Source organism: Leuciscus leuciscus, assembly GCF_965113295.1.
Source record: "Leuciscus leuciscus genome assembly, chromosome: 3".
Lineage (NCBI taxonomy): Eukaryota > Metazoa > Chordata > Actinopteri > Cypriniformes > Leuciscidae > Leuciscus > Leuciscus leuciscus.
In genome coordinates this window covers 44,564,376-44,582,670 of record NC_138727.1, presented here as the reverse complement: position 1 = coordinate 44,582,670, position 18,295 = coordinate 44,564,376, and the positions used below count along the sequence as shown (strand labels likewise).

At 37.1% G+C, this 18,295-nt stretch overlaps 2 protein-coding genes across 2 annotated transcripts in view; both read left to right on the top strand.

Moving 5' to 3' along the window:
• Nucleotides 1–18,295, top strand: part of pou4f2 (POU class 4 homeobox 2) — a 192,613-nt gene that overhangs the window by 56,415 nt on the left and 117,903 nt on the right. The gene's annotated exons all lie outside the window — the stretch shown is intronic.
• lsm6 (LSM6 homolog, U6 small nuclear RNA and mRNA degradation associated) lies at nt 12,509–14,683 on the top strand. Its single transcript, XM_082164789.1, has 4 exons — nt 12,509–12,640; nt 13,065–13,163; nt 14,167–14,280; nt 14,468–14,683. Exons 2-4 carry the CDS (start codon nt 13,070–13,072, stop codon nt 14,500–14,502), a joined length of 243 nt encoding a protein of 80 aa, XP_082020915.1. The 5' UTR covers nt 12,509–12,640; nt 13,065–13,069; the 3' UTR covers nt 14,503–14,683.

Genomic DNA, 18,295 nt, shown 5'->3' with positions numbered 1-18,295 from the left:
ATGCTTGTTGACAGAATATTTAGAGCAAGACATTTTCTGTCTTTGAAAAGTTAAACTTTCAAGATCAACTATTGATATAATATTTTTTAATGCTTATAGATGGAAAGTAGGTTAATTGGTTATATTATATTTGTTATAGCCTATATTATTGTAGAAATAATAATTCTGAGATTTATTAAATTTGACTGTGGATTCACCAGCACATCTATGAAACTAAGTTAATATCACAGTACTGTCCATCTAAAAATGACCTTTTAATTTAGTCTAAGGCCTCTCTTTGACCTATTCCTGTTGCTCTTTAAAGCTCTGTGACCAAGAATAATTTTATAAAAGACAATTAGTTTGAAGTCATTTATTCTACCTGTGTGTAACCCTCGTAGACTTTAATTGCCTTAATTATTTGATTAGTGTGCCGCATTTCATGCTTCTTTTGTCTTGGAAGCTTTTTTCAGGATCTTCCCTCGGCTGAAGGCATTATACCTCAGCCCTAAAATCACCACTGATTACATGCTCAAACATTGTTGTGCATTTTAGTGCATGTGTCAGGTGGTAGTACACTCATTTAAATCATTTAACTTTAATTTTGAATTTGAATTATTATATTTTTTTCAGTATATGTGCATTTAGGGGGGAAAAATTATTAAAAAGTGATTTTGTCATGACAACTCTCAGAGTGTTTGTATGGTTATGGATATGACAATATTTGGTCCTGGCAGAATAGATCTGCTACACTGCTGAGCAAGTTCGGGACTACTGCCCATACACGCTGCTGTGAGCAAGTAAGTCATGCTGCTGCTGTACAAATAGCATACATGAATTACTCATAGCAGATCTACAGGTGGAGCTGGGGAAGGTGGAGGGTTTCTGAATGCGCTCTGCAACTGCTACACAAATGCTGACCAAGTATTTGAAGGTTGAGCAGCGAGCTCATTGGTTGGTTTGCATGTGAAATATTTTTTTATTACTTTTTTTTTCTTTTTTTTTTTTAAACAGAGGAACACCTTACTTAACAGAAAAAAAGAAAAGAAAAGGAATAATAACAAAGGTTGCCATACATTACATATAAACCTTTAGGAATAACAATTGTTGCTATACATTACATATAGCCTAAACCTTTTGTTACATTGTCAGTCTGTTTTGATTTCTGTTTTTGTCTGTGTTCTGTCTATTAGTTCAGTTTAGTCTTCCTCCGCCCCTGCCTGTTTGTTTCAATAGTTACTTATTGTCTATTTATACCCAGTGTTCTGTCTTGTTCCTTGTCAGTTATTTTATGTTGCATGTGTAGGTTGTTCTGGTTTTGTTCTGGTTTTATTCTGGTTTTGTTCTGAGTTTATTTTGTTTAGTTTGAGACTGTTTATTAAATACTGCTGCACTTAGATCCTGCTTCTGCCTCTGCTTCAACCTGCAATTGTAACACCTTTAGTCATTTCACCAGTACATTATATCTGTATACATTTATATACTTCCCAATACAATAATTTAAGCATGTGAATGATTTCATGTGCTAGAAAAGCTGTACCTTAACTGCTCGCACAAGCAGAAGAACGATATGGATAACAAAGTAGGTAACGTAACCTTTACGAAGATGGATCAGAGAACAAACTGCATCTAAATAAGGTAGGAAAAATCCCCACTCGCCACTAGTTCACAACCCATTTTACTTCAGTCATGTGACATTTTTTTTCTGAGTGAAAAGGATATACATTAAACAAAATGTATGAGGTGAATTGGATGGGAGGAGGTATACGAGGGCATAGTGACCTCATTCAAAATGAAAAGACATTTCAGAGGTGAACAATTAAGAGTAGTTTTAAAAAAAAAATATATCATACACTTATGAATCATTCACCATAAGACTATTAATGTGTATAAAGAAAAGATATAGCTTCTGCTGATTTCATGTTAAATTTTAATTTAAGCATATGTCTGTTTATGGTCAACTCGGTTCTCTCTCTCTTATTGCAATCTTCTGTTCATAAATGTATTCTCTTTCTATCAGTCTTTCTATTCAATCAATCTTGTTATTTTTATACATTTTGATTACATTCTTGGATGCTGCAAGCCTCTCATTATTCTGTGGATCCACTAATACTGTAAGAAGCCCGTGAAACACACAACACTGACATTTAGCAGTTGAATGGAGGCTCTCTACAGGTAATTATTTTAGCATTTGCTATCCTTGCATCCCTCTGGCTTTACAGTAAACGTACTGCTGAAATGACATAAAATTAATAGTATTTGCAAAATAATGCTGGCATGACATTCTGAACAACTTAGTGCGCAGTGTTTTAGTAATGCATTGTAGTGCATCAATGCTGTGTGTGAATTATAGACTTTACTACATTTTTTATCTGACCATTTCTCCAACACTTTTATGGAAGTCACTGTCTGTTCTCGTTTTGCATATGGGAAATACTATCGGTTGAGCCTATGGTGATTACAGTTCTCTTTTGATCCACACAGTGTAACATGAGCCCTATGTGCTTTTGTGTGGCTATGGCTTTGTCTCTGATGGGATTTCTGCCCTCTCTCCATTTCCCTTTGTTTCTCTCCTTTTCTCTCCCTCTCTTCGAGGCTCCTCCTCCTCTTCATAGGACCCACCAATGAGAGACACTTGAGGTGCTGACCTTATCAGGTGGAGGTCAATGCCAGGTCAGGGATCTGTTGCTAGGCTACCATCAGATAAGTAGCGGGAAGACAGAGCACTGGGTTGCGCTGTCATTCAGTGCTTGTCATGTAATCTCATTCATTTGCTGACAATTGCCTGAACGTCACAGAAGGTTATCGAGCCTATCCTGTCATAATTAAACACATTAAAATATTAAACCAACAAAGCCAAGTGCTGGCAGCTTTTCTTGGCTTATGTGGTATCAAAGATGGCCAGCTGAGCAGCATAAACATGAAGTTCTTAATTTAGATTTGGATGTGCTGGATTTGAAATGAATGCCATCTGAACCATGAAAATGAACTAGGCATGAAAATGAACCAGAAAACATGAGGGAATTGCACATGATATTCCATCAAGCAGGACAAATAGTGCATCAGCATATAGATCAAATGGTTGAAATCAAGATTTAAAGGAATGGTTCACCCCAAAAATGAAAAACTTTTTTGACATTTGTTTTTTTCCGTGGAACACAAAAGGAGACATTTTGAAAAATTGCACTAGTTGTGCTTTAACTATATTAATTACAACAAATGGGGACTGAGACGTTCAAGTTTCCAAAAGGACTCTAAAGCATGTTAAAGTATCATTAAAGTTCATATTACTTATGTTCTATATTACAATTCTGAAGTTATATGATTGCTTTGTGTGATGAAACAGACTGAAAATGAGGTGTTGTTTACTGATAATCTTCCCCACAAGTTTAACTGTTGCAATCAGATCACTGTATCAGTGGCTGTGTTTGAAATCACCACTATACCCTTATAGGGCATTTGTAGTGGTGTCCGAAACCATAGTGGATGTTATCGAGCGCACTCATTCAATCCCACAATGCACCACACTGACAAGTGTACAACCGATGTACACTCAATGGCTAGAGAATACCCATAATGCACTGTGAGAGTCGCATGCCAAGTGCCTGCAGTTTAATCATCCATCCATCCATTTTCCAAAACCGCTGGTCCAATGTGGCTACAGCGTAATATCATACAGGTACAAATTCCTTTTTAATTGATTATTAAAATGTTTAATTAAGGTTTATATGTAGTTTCCATGACAGAGTTCAAGATTAATAATTTATTACTACTGGAGCTGCTATTTTGCTAAGTTTCAAATGATTATTAAACAGCAAGCACAAACTATGCACAAGCGGCACCCCTTCCGTTGCACTCAGTGTCCAAATTCACTCACTTGTTCTCATTCATGACTTCATGTGGACTATATTATGGAGTAATGTAGGGAATAGTGAAATAGTATACATTTAAGTCTGTTTTTCATGCAAGCTATCGTATGCATTTATTAATTGTATTTTCTCAAATTTGGTTAGTACGTCTTTTTTTTTTTACAAAAAAAGAAAGAATGAGAAAAAAGAACGAGTTTGATATGACATGAGAATGAGTAAATAAATAATAACAGAATTTTAGGTGAACTATTATTTTAAAGAGCTCCTAAAAATGTCATTTTCAATGTCAAAACTAATTTTCTTATGGCATTGTGGCATGTGGTATTGTAGAGATATTTGTTCACATCTGACCCCATGTAAATGATGATGCACTTGGCATTCTAACATCATATCATCTCCGTAGGTCTCAGTAGTCTCTCTGTAGGTCTTCAACATGACAGACTCTTCTGTCACTGTCGCTCTGAGTCCGGCGGGTTAACGGCAGGTCAGAGGATTTGGTGATCAGTGGTTCACTGAGCCATGAGCCCTGCTGGACAAGCGCTTTGATAAGGGGACTACTGCTTCTGCGCTTGCCCACTTCTGAAGCTTGGGTGAGACTGGCACGTTCTGAAAGGCTAAGTCTCAATGTCTGGGCACTTGCCAGCTGACATTCCACTGAGACAAACTGAGAGAGAGAGAGAGAGAGAGAGAGGGGGGCAGATTTATTGAGGCATCAGACTTGCCTCAGGAATGTTCTGTAAAACGCCATTCCTGTGAAAAGAATAAAGAAAATAATGTCAGACACTGTGCTGAACCGATTTCTTCTCTTATTTCCTGAAGCATTACAGTATGTATGCGCATATCACCTTGTTGAATATATCGCTATATGACATAATTCAGGATCAAGCACAGCATGTCTTCACCCATTCTGATGAATATTCAGCTGTAAAGACCACTATTTGCCTGCCTCTGAGTCACAACTCCTCTGTGGTTGGGAACACTATGGTCAAAAGGCAGAGTGGGAGTTTGTGTATGTGTGTGTTTATGTGAGAAGGAGAGATAGAGATAGAGAGACAGAGAGAAGAGATCCTCACCCGAGGAGAGAGTGTAGGATTTGAAAGGCTAGCTTCCTGGCAGCCGGGAGTTTTATCTCTTTTTTAGAACAACCACTGAGGTGTTTAGAAAGGAGAAACCAGCATACCATCGCTATGTAAGACTCACGGCTATAAAAGCAGAGATTTGTCTTTCTCCTCAGGGCCTAATGCTGCTAATAATTGTTTTAAAACTGTCACAAGAATAGTATTCACGTATTGCTGTCATTATTTCATCTCTTAAAGGGATAGTTCACCCAAAAAAAATTATTCTTCACCTGCCCATGCCGTTTCAAACTTGAATAACACAAAAGAAGACATGTTGAAGAAGGTTTCTGCCCATACAGTGAAAGTCAGTGGGGCACTCACAATTTCTTCTTTTATGTTCAAGAAGAAGAACAAAAAGCCATACAGATTTGGAAAAGTGTTATTTATTATTTATGTTTTTATTAATATTTTGAATAAGCTTTTATTTTTATATTTGGAGGGTTTTTTTCTATTTTTCAGTATTTGTTTATTTTCCTCATTTCATTTATTTTCAAAGGCAACATTTCTAAAAGTTTTTATCTATATTGTATTCTATTGCGGCTTCAGTTAGTTTTAGTTTAAGTTGACAATATTAACCCTGGTTTGAAATGACATGAGGATTAATAAATGATGAACTCTTGCTATAAATACTTCAATTTGTTGTTTCTCTGCTTTGCAAATTTGGCAACCCTCTACCTATACAATAGGCTCTGTATACGTACCTTTAAGAAAGAAGATGATACCATGTACTGTATATATATATTTTAACAATCAACTTTATTTATTTATTTGCAAAGTGCAAACCTGATGAACTGGCAAGACCGCCTGTGAAACTATATGTTACAGGATGCTAGCTGAACTCATCATGAAAGTAGAATGAGGGAGCTTTGTTCCAAATGTCAAGATGCATATTTATAGATGTGAAGTGCTCCTTTTGTATATGCTCAGCTCCCCTGTCTTCCAGTCGCAAGCACTTCTCCCTACATCACTGTAATGACACATGCAATCAAACCAGAGATACGCTTGTACAGTGACCAAGCCACACTAGCATGGCCTTTTAGAAAAACAAAAAGAGAGATCTCAAGCAGCAGGGAAACCTGGTCCAGATTGTTAAAAAAAAAAAAAAACCTTGACAAAGATTATGACTTTCTTACATTTAATGACATAAAGAAAGTAAATTGAATTCAACAACTATGGCAAATGCAGGTGACATGTTGAGTGCCAGGCATTGCTCAGCTTATATCCAAAAGGGTTTTTATTTATTAACTCTGCCTGGGATATCCTGGATGTGTTGTCTGGCTTTGGCCCCACTCTCCTAATGGAGCCATGCCTTTTGGGTGGGTTGTGAAGAGTTAGTTCCATGGTCAGTTGAGGAGTTGGGTGCTGAATGTGGGCGTATGTAGTGGTCTGAATGTGCTGAACCACTGCTAGGCATCAGTCTTGAACATGAAATACTTTCTCTCCCTCTTCCTCTAACATGCACACAGATGAATACGCATTGCCCGCACAAACAGTTCACCAGGAGTTCAGAGGTAATGTGTTACCATTTCATAGCCTAGATATACAGCGCATCTCATTGTATAGAATTACATCGAACTATAAATAACACAACAACATTAAGTTTCTACCATTAAATGTGCTCTTGTTTATATTAAAACCTATTTGTAAAATAAAATAAATAAATATAATGTTTGAATAAATATTTATTCTTTACATTTTAACATTTACCAGAGTCATCTGTTGCAATATAGACATTAAAAATATTCTCACACTATTATTTAAGTTATAAAACTGAAGGACAGCTATGGAAATTCCAAAGAGGTCAGAGATACAGTAAAGTTAAACAAATAGATAAAAGCACCCTGCTAAAAATGAAGCATTGCTGGTCATCCCAATCTCAGAAATAAAGGTACAAAAGCTGTCACTGGGGCGGTACCGTTTCAAAAGGTGTCTTTAGAGTGCAAATTAGTCCCTCAAAGGTATTGGTAGCATATTGGTAGCAAAAGTGTACGAATTAATATGTTTGATCATTTGCTGGATCCTAGCATGGGATGCTGGTGTGATGGTGGACCAGTATGTTGTCTTTGGGTGCTGGTATGATCCCAGTAAGACCAGAACAAAACTTTCTTATGTGTTACATATCACTTTTCTTAGTGTGTGTTCGTAGTTAAATACATTTTCCAATTTAATTTGAATAAATTATTTAATAAAGAAAAATGCATGTTGCTGGTTACATGTTTACTGGTACACAGTAAAAATCTCAGTGGTAAACATACACTGCTCAGTTTTCATATGGTCCTAATCTATAGAGAGTAAAAGTAACATTGAAGCAATGTAGCAGTTGGTGAAATAAAAAAGTTTCCCAACACAACACCTACAACAGACTTACAGCCACTCAGCCTTTGAAATATACTGCAAATAAAATCAATATGTCACTGAGGATGATTAAACAACTCCAAAAATAGCATACCATATTCACTTATTACAAACCAGTTTGACTGTATTTCTTTCATTTGGTACACGTACAAAAGTAGTTGAAGCCCTTTAGTTGGACACTTGGCCATTGACTTTGGTTGAATTAATTAACTTTCAGCAATTGTTAAAAGTGCTTGTATGCTATCACCATTGTCACAAATATTTCATGCTCCTGACTGCAATGACATACCTTTTGCTACGTGCACAGCTGGATTTTGACATGTGAGTTCCCAAATGAACATGAAAGTCTTTAAAAACAGCATATTTCAGTTTTGAACTTTCATTATCAAGTTGAAACGTTTTACCAGTTTACCAGTGACATTTATAATGTAACCAATCATAATTAAAACAATTAAGATTTTCAGTTAAGCCTATCAGCAGAGGGAGCAAAATAAACTACAAAGTTATAATTATATAATTAAATAAATTATGTTTTAACCTTATATTGTTTTTCCTTTACATCATTAATGTTAAATATAGAGATATGCAAGCAAAACCAATGCTTGCCCCCAAAACACTGCTTGCATACAGACAGCTGGCCAATTCAGACTCAACCCTTCAAGACCATGCGTGAACCAGCTTCACCAGCTGTGGTTTGATTGAGAACAGCATTAATATGCTGGTCCACCAGATAGACCAGTACTATACATGCATAAACCAGCCTGGACCACCACTATACAAGCACTAACCAGCATAATGGAATCCATGCTGGTTAATGCTGGATTTTTCAGCAGGGCAAAGAGAACAATATCCAGTATTACAGTGGATCCTGTTTAATTATCAAAAACTATAATAAAACAATAGAGATGCTGCATAGAAAAGCTTGTGCCCCATAAACTCTTGCACAACCAAAAAAAGGTATGTTATAAAGCTTAGAATAGAATAAAGGTGCACCTGTCAGCCATAATAAAGGGATAGTTCACCCAAAAAAATGAAAATTATCTCATAATTTGCTCACCCTCATACTGTCCCATATGTATGCATTTATTTCTTCTTTGGAACACAAACAGAGATTTTTAGGAAAATAATCCATCGCATAATGCGTGAACTCATGAACCCGTGTTTGACCGCTGGCTGGAAGCGATGGTATCGTTTCACTTTAAAAGACATTGATTTATCAGCTGGGGTTAATTGGATTCCTGTTGTTTTTGTTTTGCATGCATGGTTTTTGAAGTGTCAACTTTAAGGGACCCACCTAATTGATTTATATGGATTATAGATGGATTTCTTTTTTTAAATCTCCATTTGTGTTCCACAGAAGAAAGTAGGCATACATCTGGGATGGCATGAGGGTGAGTATGAGATCATTTTTTCATCCCATTGAGAGCAATAAAACTTCAGCGTAGAACATGTAGTTCAATAAAATTAGAACATTGGTTAAGGGTCTGAATACTTATGCAAGGCACTGTACTGTATATTAACCACGCTCAAAATGGCGAAGCGCACAGAGAAGCTAGATGAGTCTCATTAGCTTTAATTAGCAATTAGCTATTTAATTAGCAATTAGCACTTATACAGCAAAGACAGATATTGCTAATAGTTCACTGTGAACACCTGAGGACTATCTGTCACTCAAGGTTAAAATATTCTAAGGTAAAAATTACTTTTTATTTATATCTCAAACGTTGTGAGATTTATTTTTTATTTTTTTCAAAAGGTCAGCAGATATTTTTTTTCTTTTTCTAGAAGAAACATGATAAGATTGAACCACTGTCAAACATGTCAAAGCAAATACATCTAACAAATTCTTAAATCTCATACATTCGCTTCAGCTCATTTCAAGAACTGTATATAAAAATGCGAATATAAGGCAGCTCTCCTAAATCATTTCAGCTAGGTATTTGACAAAGGTCTAAAGGCTGCAGCCAGAGCCTGGAATCGCATTGGATAAACTGGCCTGCAGCGGCTGCATGCACAGATATATATAGTGGGCATGAATCTGGGTGTTAGAAGAGGTGACTAGGTTCCACTGCTCATTTTTGATCAAGGCGACACTCCCCCCATCATTTCCACACTATTACCCCCATGCAGTGTGGGGATTAGGGAGCGGGAAGGGGAGGAGAAAAACTACATGCCGGCAGCCAATCTGGATTTCATTTGAAAACTCCCTTGAGGTTTTTCCATTATCCCCCCTCCATATCCAACTTGACCCCGTAGAGAAAGCCCTGGTCCACAAAGGTCAGCCTAGTCTAGACTCTCCTCTCTTCGCCCCTCCATCCTCTTCCTCGAAAAAGCCTGCGGCAACCGAGGGATCCCCCCTCCCCTCGCATCTGACACCCCTCGGTCTGACCCACCCCCCAACCCTGTTGAAGCTGCCTCTGTAATCTTTTCATTTTTCCTCCACTCCCTCTCAGGTCTTTGGAGGCTTAGAAAGGTGAGGCGGGTTGTACCAGCAAATCAACTGTGCCACTGTCCATCTGAGCTCACCAGCGTCTTGAAGGCAGGGTGAAAACAGTCCCATCTGGCATAGCTGGGCAGCTATTACCAATGCGTTACTGTTTTCGGAGGAGCTGTGGGGTTATTCCAAGGCTCTTGGTGAGAGTGGATTGCCTGCGCTGAGTAAACGGGAAAGATTTTGTGTCCCTATATCCAGTCAGCGCTATACAATTAATGCACATTCACGTCAATGTACAAAATATTTAGACAAACACTTTTGAAAGGTCGGTAAGGTTAGATTTTCCTCTTTTGTGATGTAGAGTTGGACAGAAACATTATTCGTCCTTTGCCAAGCAACAGGCAGAACTGTGAAGAAAAAAGCTTGTGAAATGCTTTCTGTATCTGTACCGCTTGTTTTTAGTCAGTATCACTTAACAAGCCAAGCAATTCGCACTTTTCCAGTAAAGTCAAGTGTGTGTGCGTATGTCAGCTCTTTGTCATATCATTCTGTATTTATTTACCACAGAATAGGCATGTATTGTGTGCTACTACTGGGAAATCTGGTAACTCGTTCAATATTTTTTCTTAAATGAATGATTGCTTTGATAGAAAAACACATTAGATCACATTTTTTCCCTCTTAACCCTCCTTAAGGATGTGAACTCAGGCAACAAGAGAAAAAAATACTCATTGAATATTCATTAACTTGTGCCTAGGTGTGTACACGGCTCTTAACCACACTTGTTTATGACTTAAGGACTTGTAGCACTGACCTTAGTTTAACACGGCACCAGATACCAAATTAACCTCTAGCCTCCTCAGGGCTACCAATGCCCTGCTAACAAGCAAACTGTCTGGATGCGCCAGAAGTGCTTTATGATTCTGTCTCTCAGGTGCATGGCCTCTTCCGCCTGTGAACAAAAGACAGGTTTTTCATCCCCCATCTTTCTTTTTGGCTACTCGAGATATTTTTTTTCCCTATGTGTTATAGTCACACCCCAACTAACAGGGAATGTTCTCACAACATTTTGACAAGGTTTTCTCAAAGTCATGAACAAATATTCTTCCAATGGTCTTTAATAATATTCTCAAAACGTTAGCACAAAAACATTTATATATCATTCATGGAATGCTTTTTTTTTTCTGAAACATTTTAGTTGGACGGTCGTCATTTTTAAAAAATTTATTGTTTTATGATAAAATGGAATGTTCCCTTAAAGGCAGATGACATTTTTCACCCAAAAATGTCTTTCCATTAGCAGCTACGCAACTGACACTTTGATGCTTCAGAAAGTTCATATAGAGATTGTAAAAACTAATCCATATGAATTGAGGGGTTTAGTCCAAATTTTCTGAAGAGACTCGATCGCTTTATATGATGAACAAATTGAATTTAGGCTTTTATTCCTATGAGTGGCGTAGCCATAATGTTATTTTTGAGCGGTCCCATCTAAAAGTGAGGGGACCACAATATTATATATATATATATATATATATATATATATATATATATATATATATATATATATATATATATATATATTAGGGATTGTCAGACAAGACCAAGTCCAATTCCGACACTTTTATTTTTAGCAAAATACCTGTATTTTCATTGCATTTTTATGACATCATTTGATTATTGTACCGCCTTCCTCTAATAATAGGCAACCACTCGTTATACATAAATCATGTAACAGTTCATGTTTTTGAACAGACATGACAATGTAAATGAGGGGGCTTAGGCCCACACGGGCCCCCTCGTGGCTATGGCTACTGATTCACATAAACATTGATCAGCGAACATAAACAGAAGCTCAACCAAACCTGCTTGACGCACGAGACCAAAACTCATTGGTTCTTGCGGAAGCTCAAACGTGCTGCGTAACACATGCACGAGAATGAACACCATTGGATCTCGCACGTCAAGCAAACATGCTTGAGCTTCCGTTTACCACAACTGTTGATGAGATGAGTTGATGAATGTTTATATGTGAAATGTGAATACATAAATTATAAATAAATTATATCTGCTTATCATATAAAGCCATCGTGTCTCTTCAGAAATTTTGGACTAAACCGCTTGATTCATATATGGATTAGTTTTACGATCTCTCTATTAACCCTTTGAAGCATCAAAGTGGTAGTTGCAGACTGTCAATGGACGGACAGAAATCGCTCAGATTTAATCAGAAATATCTTAATTTTGTGTTCATAAGAAAGGACTGAAATGACATGAGGTTGAGTAATTAATGACAGAACTTTCATTTCGGGTGAACAGTCCCTTTAACATTCACATAAAAAAAAAACGTTTTAAAACATTAAAAAAACTGGATGTTTTGAACATTCAAGAAACATTTCGAAATAACGCATAATAATATGGCAACATTAGCAAAACATTCTTCCATATTTTATTCTATCTATCTATCATCTATCTATCTATCTATCTATCTATCTATCTATCTATCTATCTATCTATCTATCTATCTATCTATCTATCTATCTATCTATCTATCTATCTATCTATCTATCTATCTATCTATCTGTCTGTCTATCTGTCTATCTGTCTGTCTATCTGTCTGTCTGTCTGTCTGTCTGTCTGTCTGTCTGATACAACAAAATCGAAGCTTTCCAGTCTTCACTATCCCTGCCTCTGGATCGTTTTCCCCTTCGCATTCTTTATCAAAGGAGATAATGGTTCCTCGGCGGCTTCCGTACGCTGGATTTTTATCGAAGCATCTGATTGGCTGCGCGGTGTAAACACCGTGGAAATAAAAAAAGCGTTTCAGTTCATTGGTCAACAGTCACTCAGTCGAAACGTGTGGCAAACGTTGTAAAACGAATTAGGTGAGTGACTAGTTTATCTTCTTTAAATAGACCATTGTACTTGACCTTTGCGGGGGTTTAAATTATTTGCGGTACTGTAGCGCGTGACCTGCACAATGAGTTCATTGTGTACCACATTGCATTGTAATGCTAGCAGGCTAAGTTAGCCGCTCATGCTAAATGTACACCGGTAATGTCTAGAGACTCTAAACAGCCCAAACCTCAGCACACTACAGAGGTTTAAATCATTTGTTGACTGGTTCATTAAAAACATGTATAGTATAGCACGTTAGTCAGTAAGCGATAAACTGATGTTACGATGCTCTTATGTTTACGGTGTTACACTCATATTTGCTAACAATGCAGGCTGCGTACAATTTCTTGTATCGATGATAATGTAATGTCAGGTAGTGATTTATAATGTACAATTTCTCTATGTTTTCAGTGAAAATGAGTCTCCGGAAGCAGACACCAAGTGATTTCCTCAAGCAGATCATTGGGAGACCAGTGGTGGTGAAGCTGAACTCTGGTGTTGATTACAGAGGTACAAGTAGAAACATGTCTTTGTTTTATCAGTTATATTTCTTTAATCAAGGCTGTATGTTTGGTTTAAAGTCGGTGGGGACATCATGCAAGAAGGCAGGGGCAACTCCTAGATTAAAAAAGTTAAACAGACCTTGATTTTATTCAGAATGTTGTAGAGAATAAAATGCCATTGGGTGCTGGTTAATCTAGTAATATGGGGGAGAAAACAACATCATGACCTCATATCAGTGTCATTTCTTATATATTTTCTGTTGCATCATATTAAATATGACTGCTGACATCTTGTTCTTGATCTGAAGCTTTCAGTCTGAATTCTCCCGTTACTAGTTTTACAAACCTTTTTTTTTCTTTCTCTTTATTACAGTAGTTTAAACCATTTTGACTCGACAATATACGAATGCCCCATGATGTTTCCATTTGTTTCCAGTGATTTACTGAGCAATAAGGGTTTACTTTACAAGTTTAGAAATCACTTTTAAAAGGAGGATACCTCATATATCCAGTGGAAACTCTTTTGAAGGGGTTTAATGTCAAATGTTTTAGTTGTTTTAGCTTATTGTAATGCTTCATTTGTCTTATTTTAAGTCATCTTGAGCCCCCATGGACGTTTTCTGAGAACAATTGCTCTAGTAAGTGGTGGTCATAATTTAAATGAGAAAAAAATGTTTTTCATCAAGGAATGCTACTCTACAAATAGCTGCTGCCAGACACTGCTTGACCTTTAACAGTCTCCCACTGTTACAGATATACATCCACTGAATAACAGATTCTACTTTAATTTCTGTAAAAATGTATGTGTGGTCAAATAAGTTCGACATCGAGCTCATGACTTCTGCCACCTATGGAAATATATTTTTTTTCCAGAGCCACATCAAGTCAGTTTAAACCTTTTCTAAACTGGAGCAGGTGCATAAGTGCACCAAAGTCTGCTTGCGCCCCTGATCTTCTGCCAAAATTCTCTAAAAAGGCACATTTGAAGTGACCTCATGTCTTGTCCACAGGAGTCCTGGCCTGCCTTGATGGCTACATGAATATCGCTGTGGAACAGACAGAGGAATATGTCAATGGCCAGCTGAAGAACAAGTATGGAGATGCATTTCTCAGAGGAAACAATGGTATGTAATGTCTGTGTGTTTTTCTCGTGTTAGTGCTGTTTCCTTATTTGCTTTTATAGTGTTTCTGTTATTGAGAGCTACCTAATCAGGCCCAGTCATGCACTTTCTGTGAGCACGTTCTCAAAACTTTCACTTTTATAGATGTTTTGTATATATACCAAAGTTCATTGTTTTCTTTGTCTTCTAGTGTTATACATCAGCACCCAGAAGAGGAAGATGTGAAGCCATTTTACTTGTTTCTTTATTCATTGTTAGATAAGTGACTTGTTCAATATTCATAGTTCTTTGTTAGCTAACAATAATGTCTAAGTTTGTTTCATGTTTTGTAACACACAATGTGGTGTGCTGCAGAGTGGTGCAGTAAATCATTTGTTTTTCAACAATAAATTTTGTGTTTTCATGATTTATGTTCCTGAGATGCTTCTATGTATATTTAAATAGTGATAATTCAGTTGTAAGGAATTGCTGATTAGCACTTTCAAGACTGGAGGTTGATCAAGGCACATTTATCTACATATTTCATATTCACTGCTTAAATGGTTAGTTCACCCAAAAATGAAAATTCGGTCAGTAATTACTCACCCTCATGTTGTTCCAACCCTGTAAGACTTTCGTTCGTCTTCGGAACACAAATTAAGATATTTTTGTATTAACTTAATACAAAAATATCGCAGCGCTTCTGGGTTGTACGTCGGAATGTAGGCTCACTATTGGCCAGCATCACACACATGACCAGCGACTGCCAATAGTGAGCCTACGTTCCGACGTACAACCCAGAAGCGCTGCGCTGTTACACTACGTGAACTCACTCAGAGGCCCACACAGAAGAAAATGAATAGTTGAATAAAGTCGTTATTTTTATTTGTTTTTTGCGCACAAAAAGTATTCTCGTCCCTTGATAAACTTATGGTTGAGCCACTGTAGGCACTTGGACTATTTTAAACAATGTCTTTACTAACTTTCTGGTCCGGCAAGTTTCAATAACATAGAAGCCTATGGAGGAGTGAGACAGCTCTCAGATTTAATAAAAAATATCTTAATTTGTGTTCCGAAGATGAACGAAAGTCTTATGGGGTTGGAACAACATGAGGGTGAGTAATTAGACAGAATTAAAATTTTTGGGTCAACTAACCCTTTAAATATTAGATTAGATTAGATTAGATTAAACTTTATTGTCATTACACAAGTACAGGTACAAGGCAACGAAATGCAGTTTAGGTCTAACCAGAAGACCTAAACTGCATTTCGTTGCCTTGTATCTAATATATCTGCTGTTTTGCATTTGGTCTACTATAGCCCTCTGTTGCATGGTAATGTTTTTTTGTTTTCAAATGAATCGATAGTTTTTGAACCCTGATCTGCTACTGCTGGTGTCGTCTGCCCCTTTCTAACCTTTCCGTCTACATTAGGATGCCCTGATAAATTTACAAACAATCCTGGCACTGTGATACTTCATTAGGCGAAGGTAAAATAATGATGAACGTATGATGATTCATTAGGTTCCAAATGAGCTGATTGGATTCACTAGTGCTTTATTTTCATGTGGGAGCTGTGTGCTTGGAACCGTATTTCTTTTTTCTGTGTATCCACATGTATGCTCTTTGCCCTCGTTTAGGAGACAAAAGGCTGCCAAGGTCGGCCCTGAATGCAGGATGAAGGACGCCGTATTGATTAAACCTTGTCCGTAACCGGAGTGAGCGGGGGCTTTCTAGCAGGAGCTTGGTATCATTATTGCGACCGCAGCAAATGCTTTCCTATTGTAATCAAAAACCAGAACCCCTCTCGCGACGCTACTTTGCGCTCAGAGATTAATTAGCTCTGTTCACGGTAATGACCCAATGACTAAAGAGTCTCTGTTTTATGAGGGCTGCTCTAATGACCTAGAGCAACAGCCTGCAACGTTATAACTGGCAACAAATGCTGGCTTCAAAATCTGTGTTCAGGTTATCACCATCATGTTGCAGTTATTGTATGGATGCACAATACTCGTATAGATTTAATTGCAGAATTATGGGTCATACGGGGAGCTCAGATATTAGAGGTTGTCTATACTTGCACTTTCACATAATGCTATTTTGCTTATGAAAGGGTAGGCATGTTTGTACTTTTAGGCTTTAGCTTTTATTAGACTGGATTGTTGCATTTGTTTATGTGAGTTTAAGGTCTGTAGCTCCACCAGCAGTTGGACCCTTACATTGCAATGGAACAGAGATTTGCCTCAGTTCCTAAATACTTCAGTGTACAGTAAAACACATCTATTGTCTTTGACTTATGATGTTATTGACTGTCAAAAAAAGACAAGCTGAATTATCAAAATCTTTTGTAATGCTGGTAATTATAGTTTATTACAGGAGGATGAGCATACACTACTGTGCAAATGTTTGGGACCAGTAAGATTTTTTTTTTTAAGCATTTGTTGTTATTTATCAGCAAGAATGCATAACATTGGTCAAAAGTGAAAGTACAGACCTTTACATCTTTAAAAATTGTATTTGTGCAAATAAACGCTCATGGTCTACAAAAAATGTAAGTAGCACAACTGTTTCTCGAACACCAAATCAGCATATTAGAATGATTTCTGAAGGATCATGTGACACTGAAGACTGGAGTAATGATTCTGGAAATTCAATTTCCACGTTACAGGAATACATTTCTTTTTAAAATATATTTAAATACAAACCTGTTATTTTAAATTGTAATATTTCACAAAAATACTGTTTTTACTGTTGTTTTGATCAAATAAATGCTGCATAATCATATATCAAATGTATCTTTATATGTAGTTGCATATAGATTGTGGCGTTAAATATTTTGATTTCGTTTGGTAAACAAACGTACACCTTGACTGAGTGGTTCCATCTGAGGAGGAATAAACCATTTCTCTCTAACCCCTAGAAATAATACAGAGGTTTCCAGTATTTACACAGCAAAGCCAACAGAGTGTATGTGTCTAAGGCAATGCCATACATCCATCACAGTGTGTGAACCTGATCTGGAGAGACTCTGCTCTGCCAGAGAAGATAGAAATGAAGGGATCACCTTTCAGTCAATTCTTGCACACCATTTCAGACAACATACGGTTGGAGCTGTGTTACAAGGGTTATCATTGTATGCAGTTTTAATTTTATTTTTGTAATTACTTAATTTCTCAGAGTTTCTCTGAAACTTTTTACTTACAATGACAGAAACTCATGTGTATGATGTACAGTTGTCTATATTTAAGCTTATGTATATTTATAATCTCCCCCCCTTTAAATAATGAAAAATAAGGTCCAATGGCTTTATCCTTATGAAAGAATATGTGAGTCATTTAAGCTCATAGGTTGTTGTTCACTAGCATTCTACCACATGCAGACTCTTAATTTAGACTCCAATGCTGTCAACCTTGGCCTGGAATGTGCTCCCTGACCTTATTATCTGAAAGGAACTGTTGTGGATGTTTGCAAGAGGGGGTTGAATGATTTATCCGGACTAACCTACAAATGGCAAAGTGAAGCTGCTTGGCTGGAAGAAGTGGCATTCATTTTAGGGAAAATAAGCCCTGGGGGTATGTTGACCCTGACAGCAGCGCTTGCTAGTGTGTGTATATCGACATCTTGTGGCTGTAAATTATACCTCTCTGATGAAAACTGATTACTTCAACTTATGGGATTAAGTGTGCTGAAGCAATGGGAGTCTGTTCATTGATTTTGGAAAAGGTAGACATTTTCCTGAATCGCTTAATGGTACAATATGTATGATTTTTGCATTAAAATATCCAAAAACCACTAGAACAATGTTGTATATTTTATTGACTCATGTACTTGCATTATACCAAATGTTTCCAACAATGTTTAAATCCAGAGATATCCGCAATTTTAACCAGTGACTGCCCATTTCATTGCGTCGCCTGTCAATGGCATCATATCCACCCTACCCTCAGCTGTCAGTAGAAACTATGAATCATGTCGGTAAAAAAACAGCGCTTTCTGAAAAAATGTGGTAGTAGTAGTTGTAGAGTCAAATCCAACGGTCT

What these genes read in the sequence shown, in the direction of transcription:
- lsm6 (XM_082164789.1), top strand. Translation starts at nt 13,070, where the DNA reads ATGAGTCTCCGGAAGCAGACACCAAGTGATTTCCTCAAGCAGATCATT. An exon ending in CTCTGGTGTTGATTACAGAG is followed by an intron (nt 13,164 to 14,166) that starts GTACAAGTAGAA and finishes TCTTGTCCACAG; the next exon opens with GAGTCCTGGCCTGCCTTGAT. An exon ending in ATTTCTCAGAGGAAACAATG is followed by an intron (nt 14,281 to 14,467) that starts GTATGTAATGTC and finishes TTTGTCTTCTAG; the next exon opens with TGTTATACATCAGCACCCAG.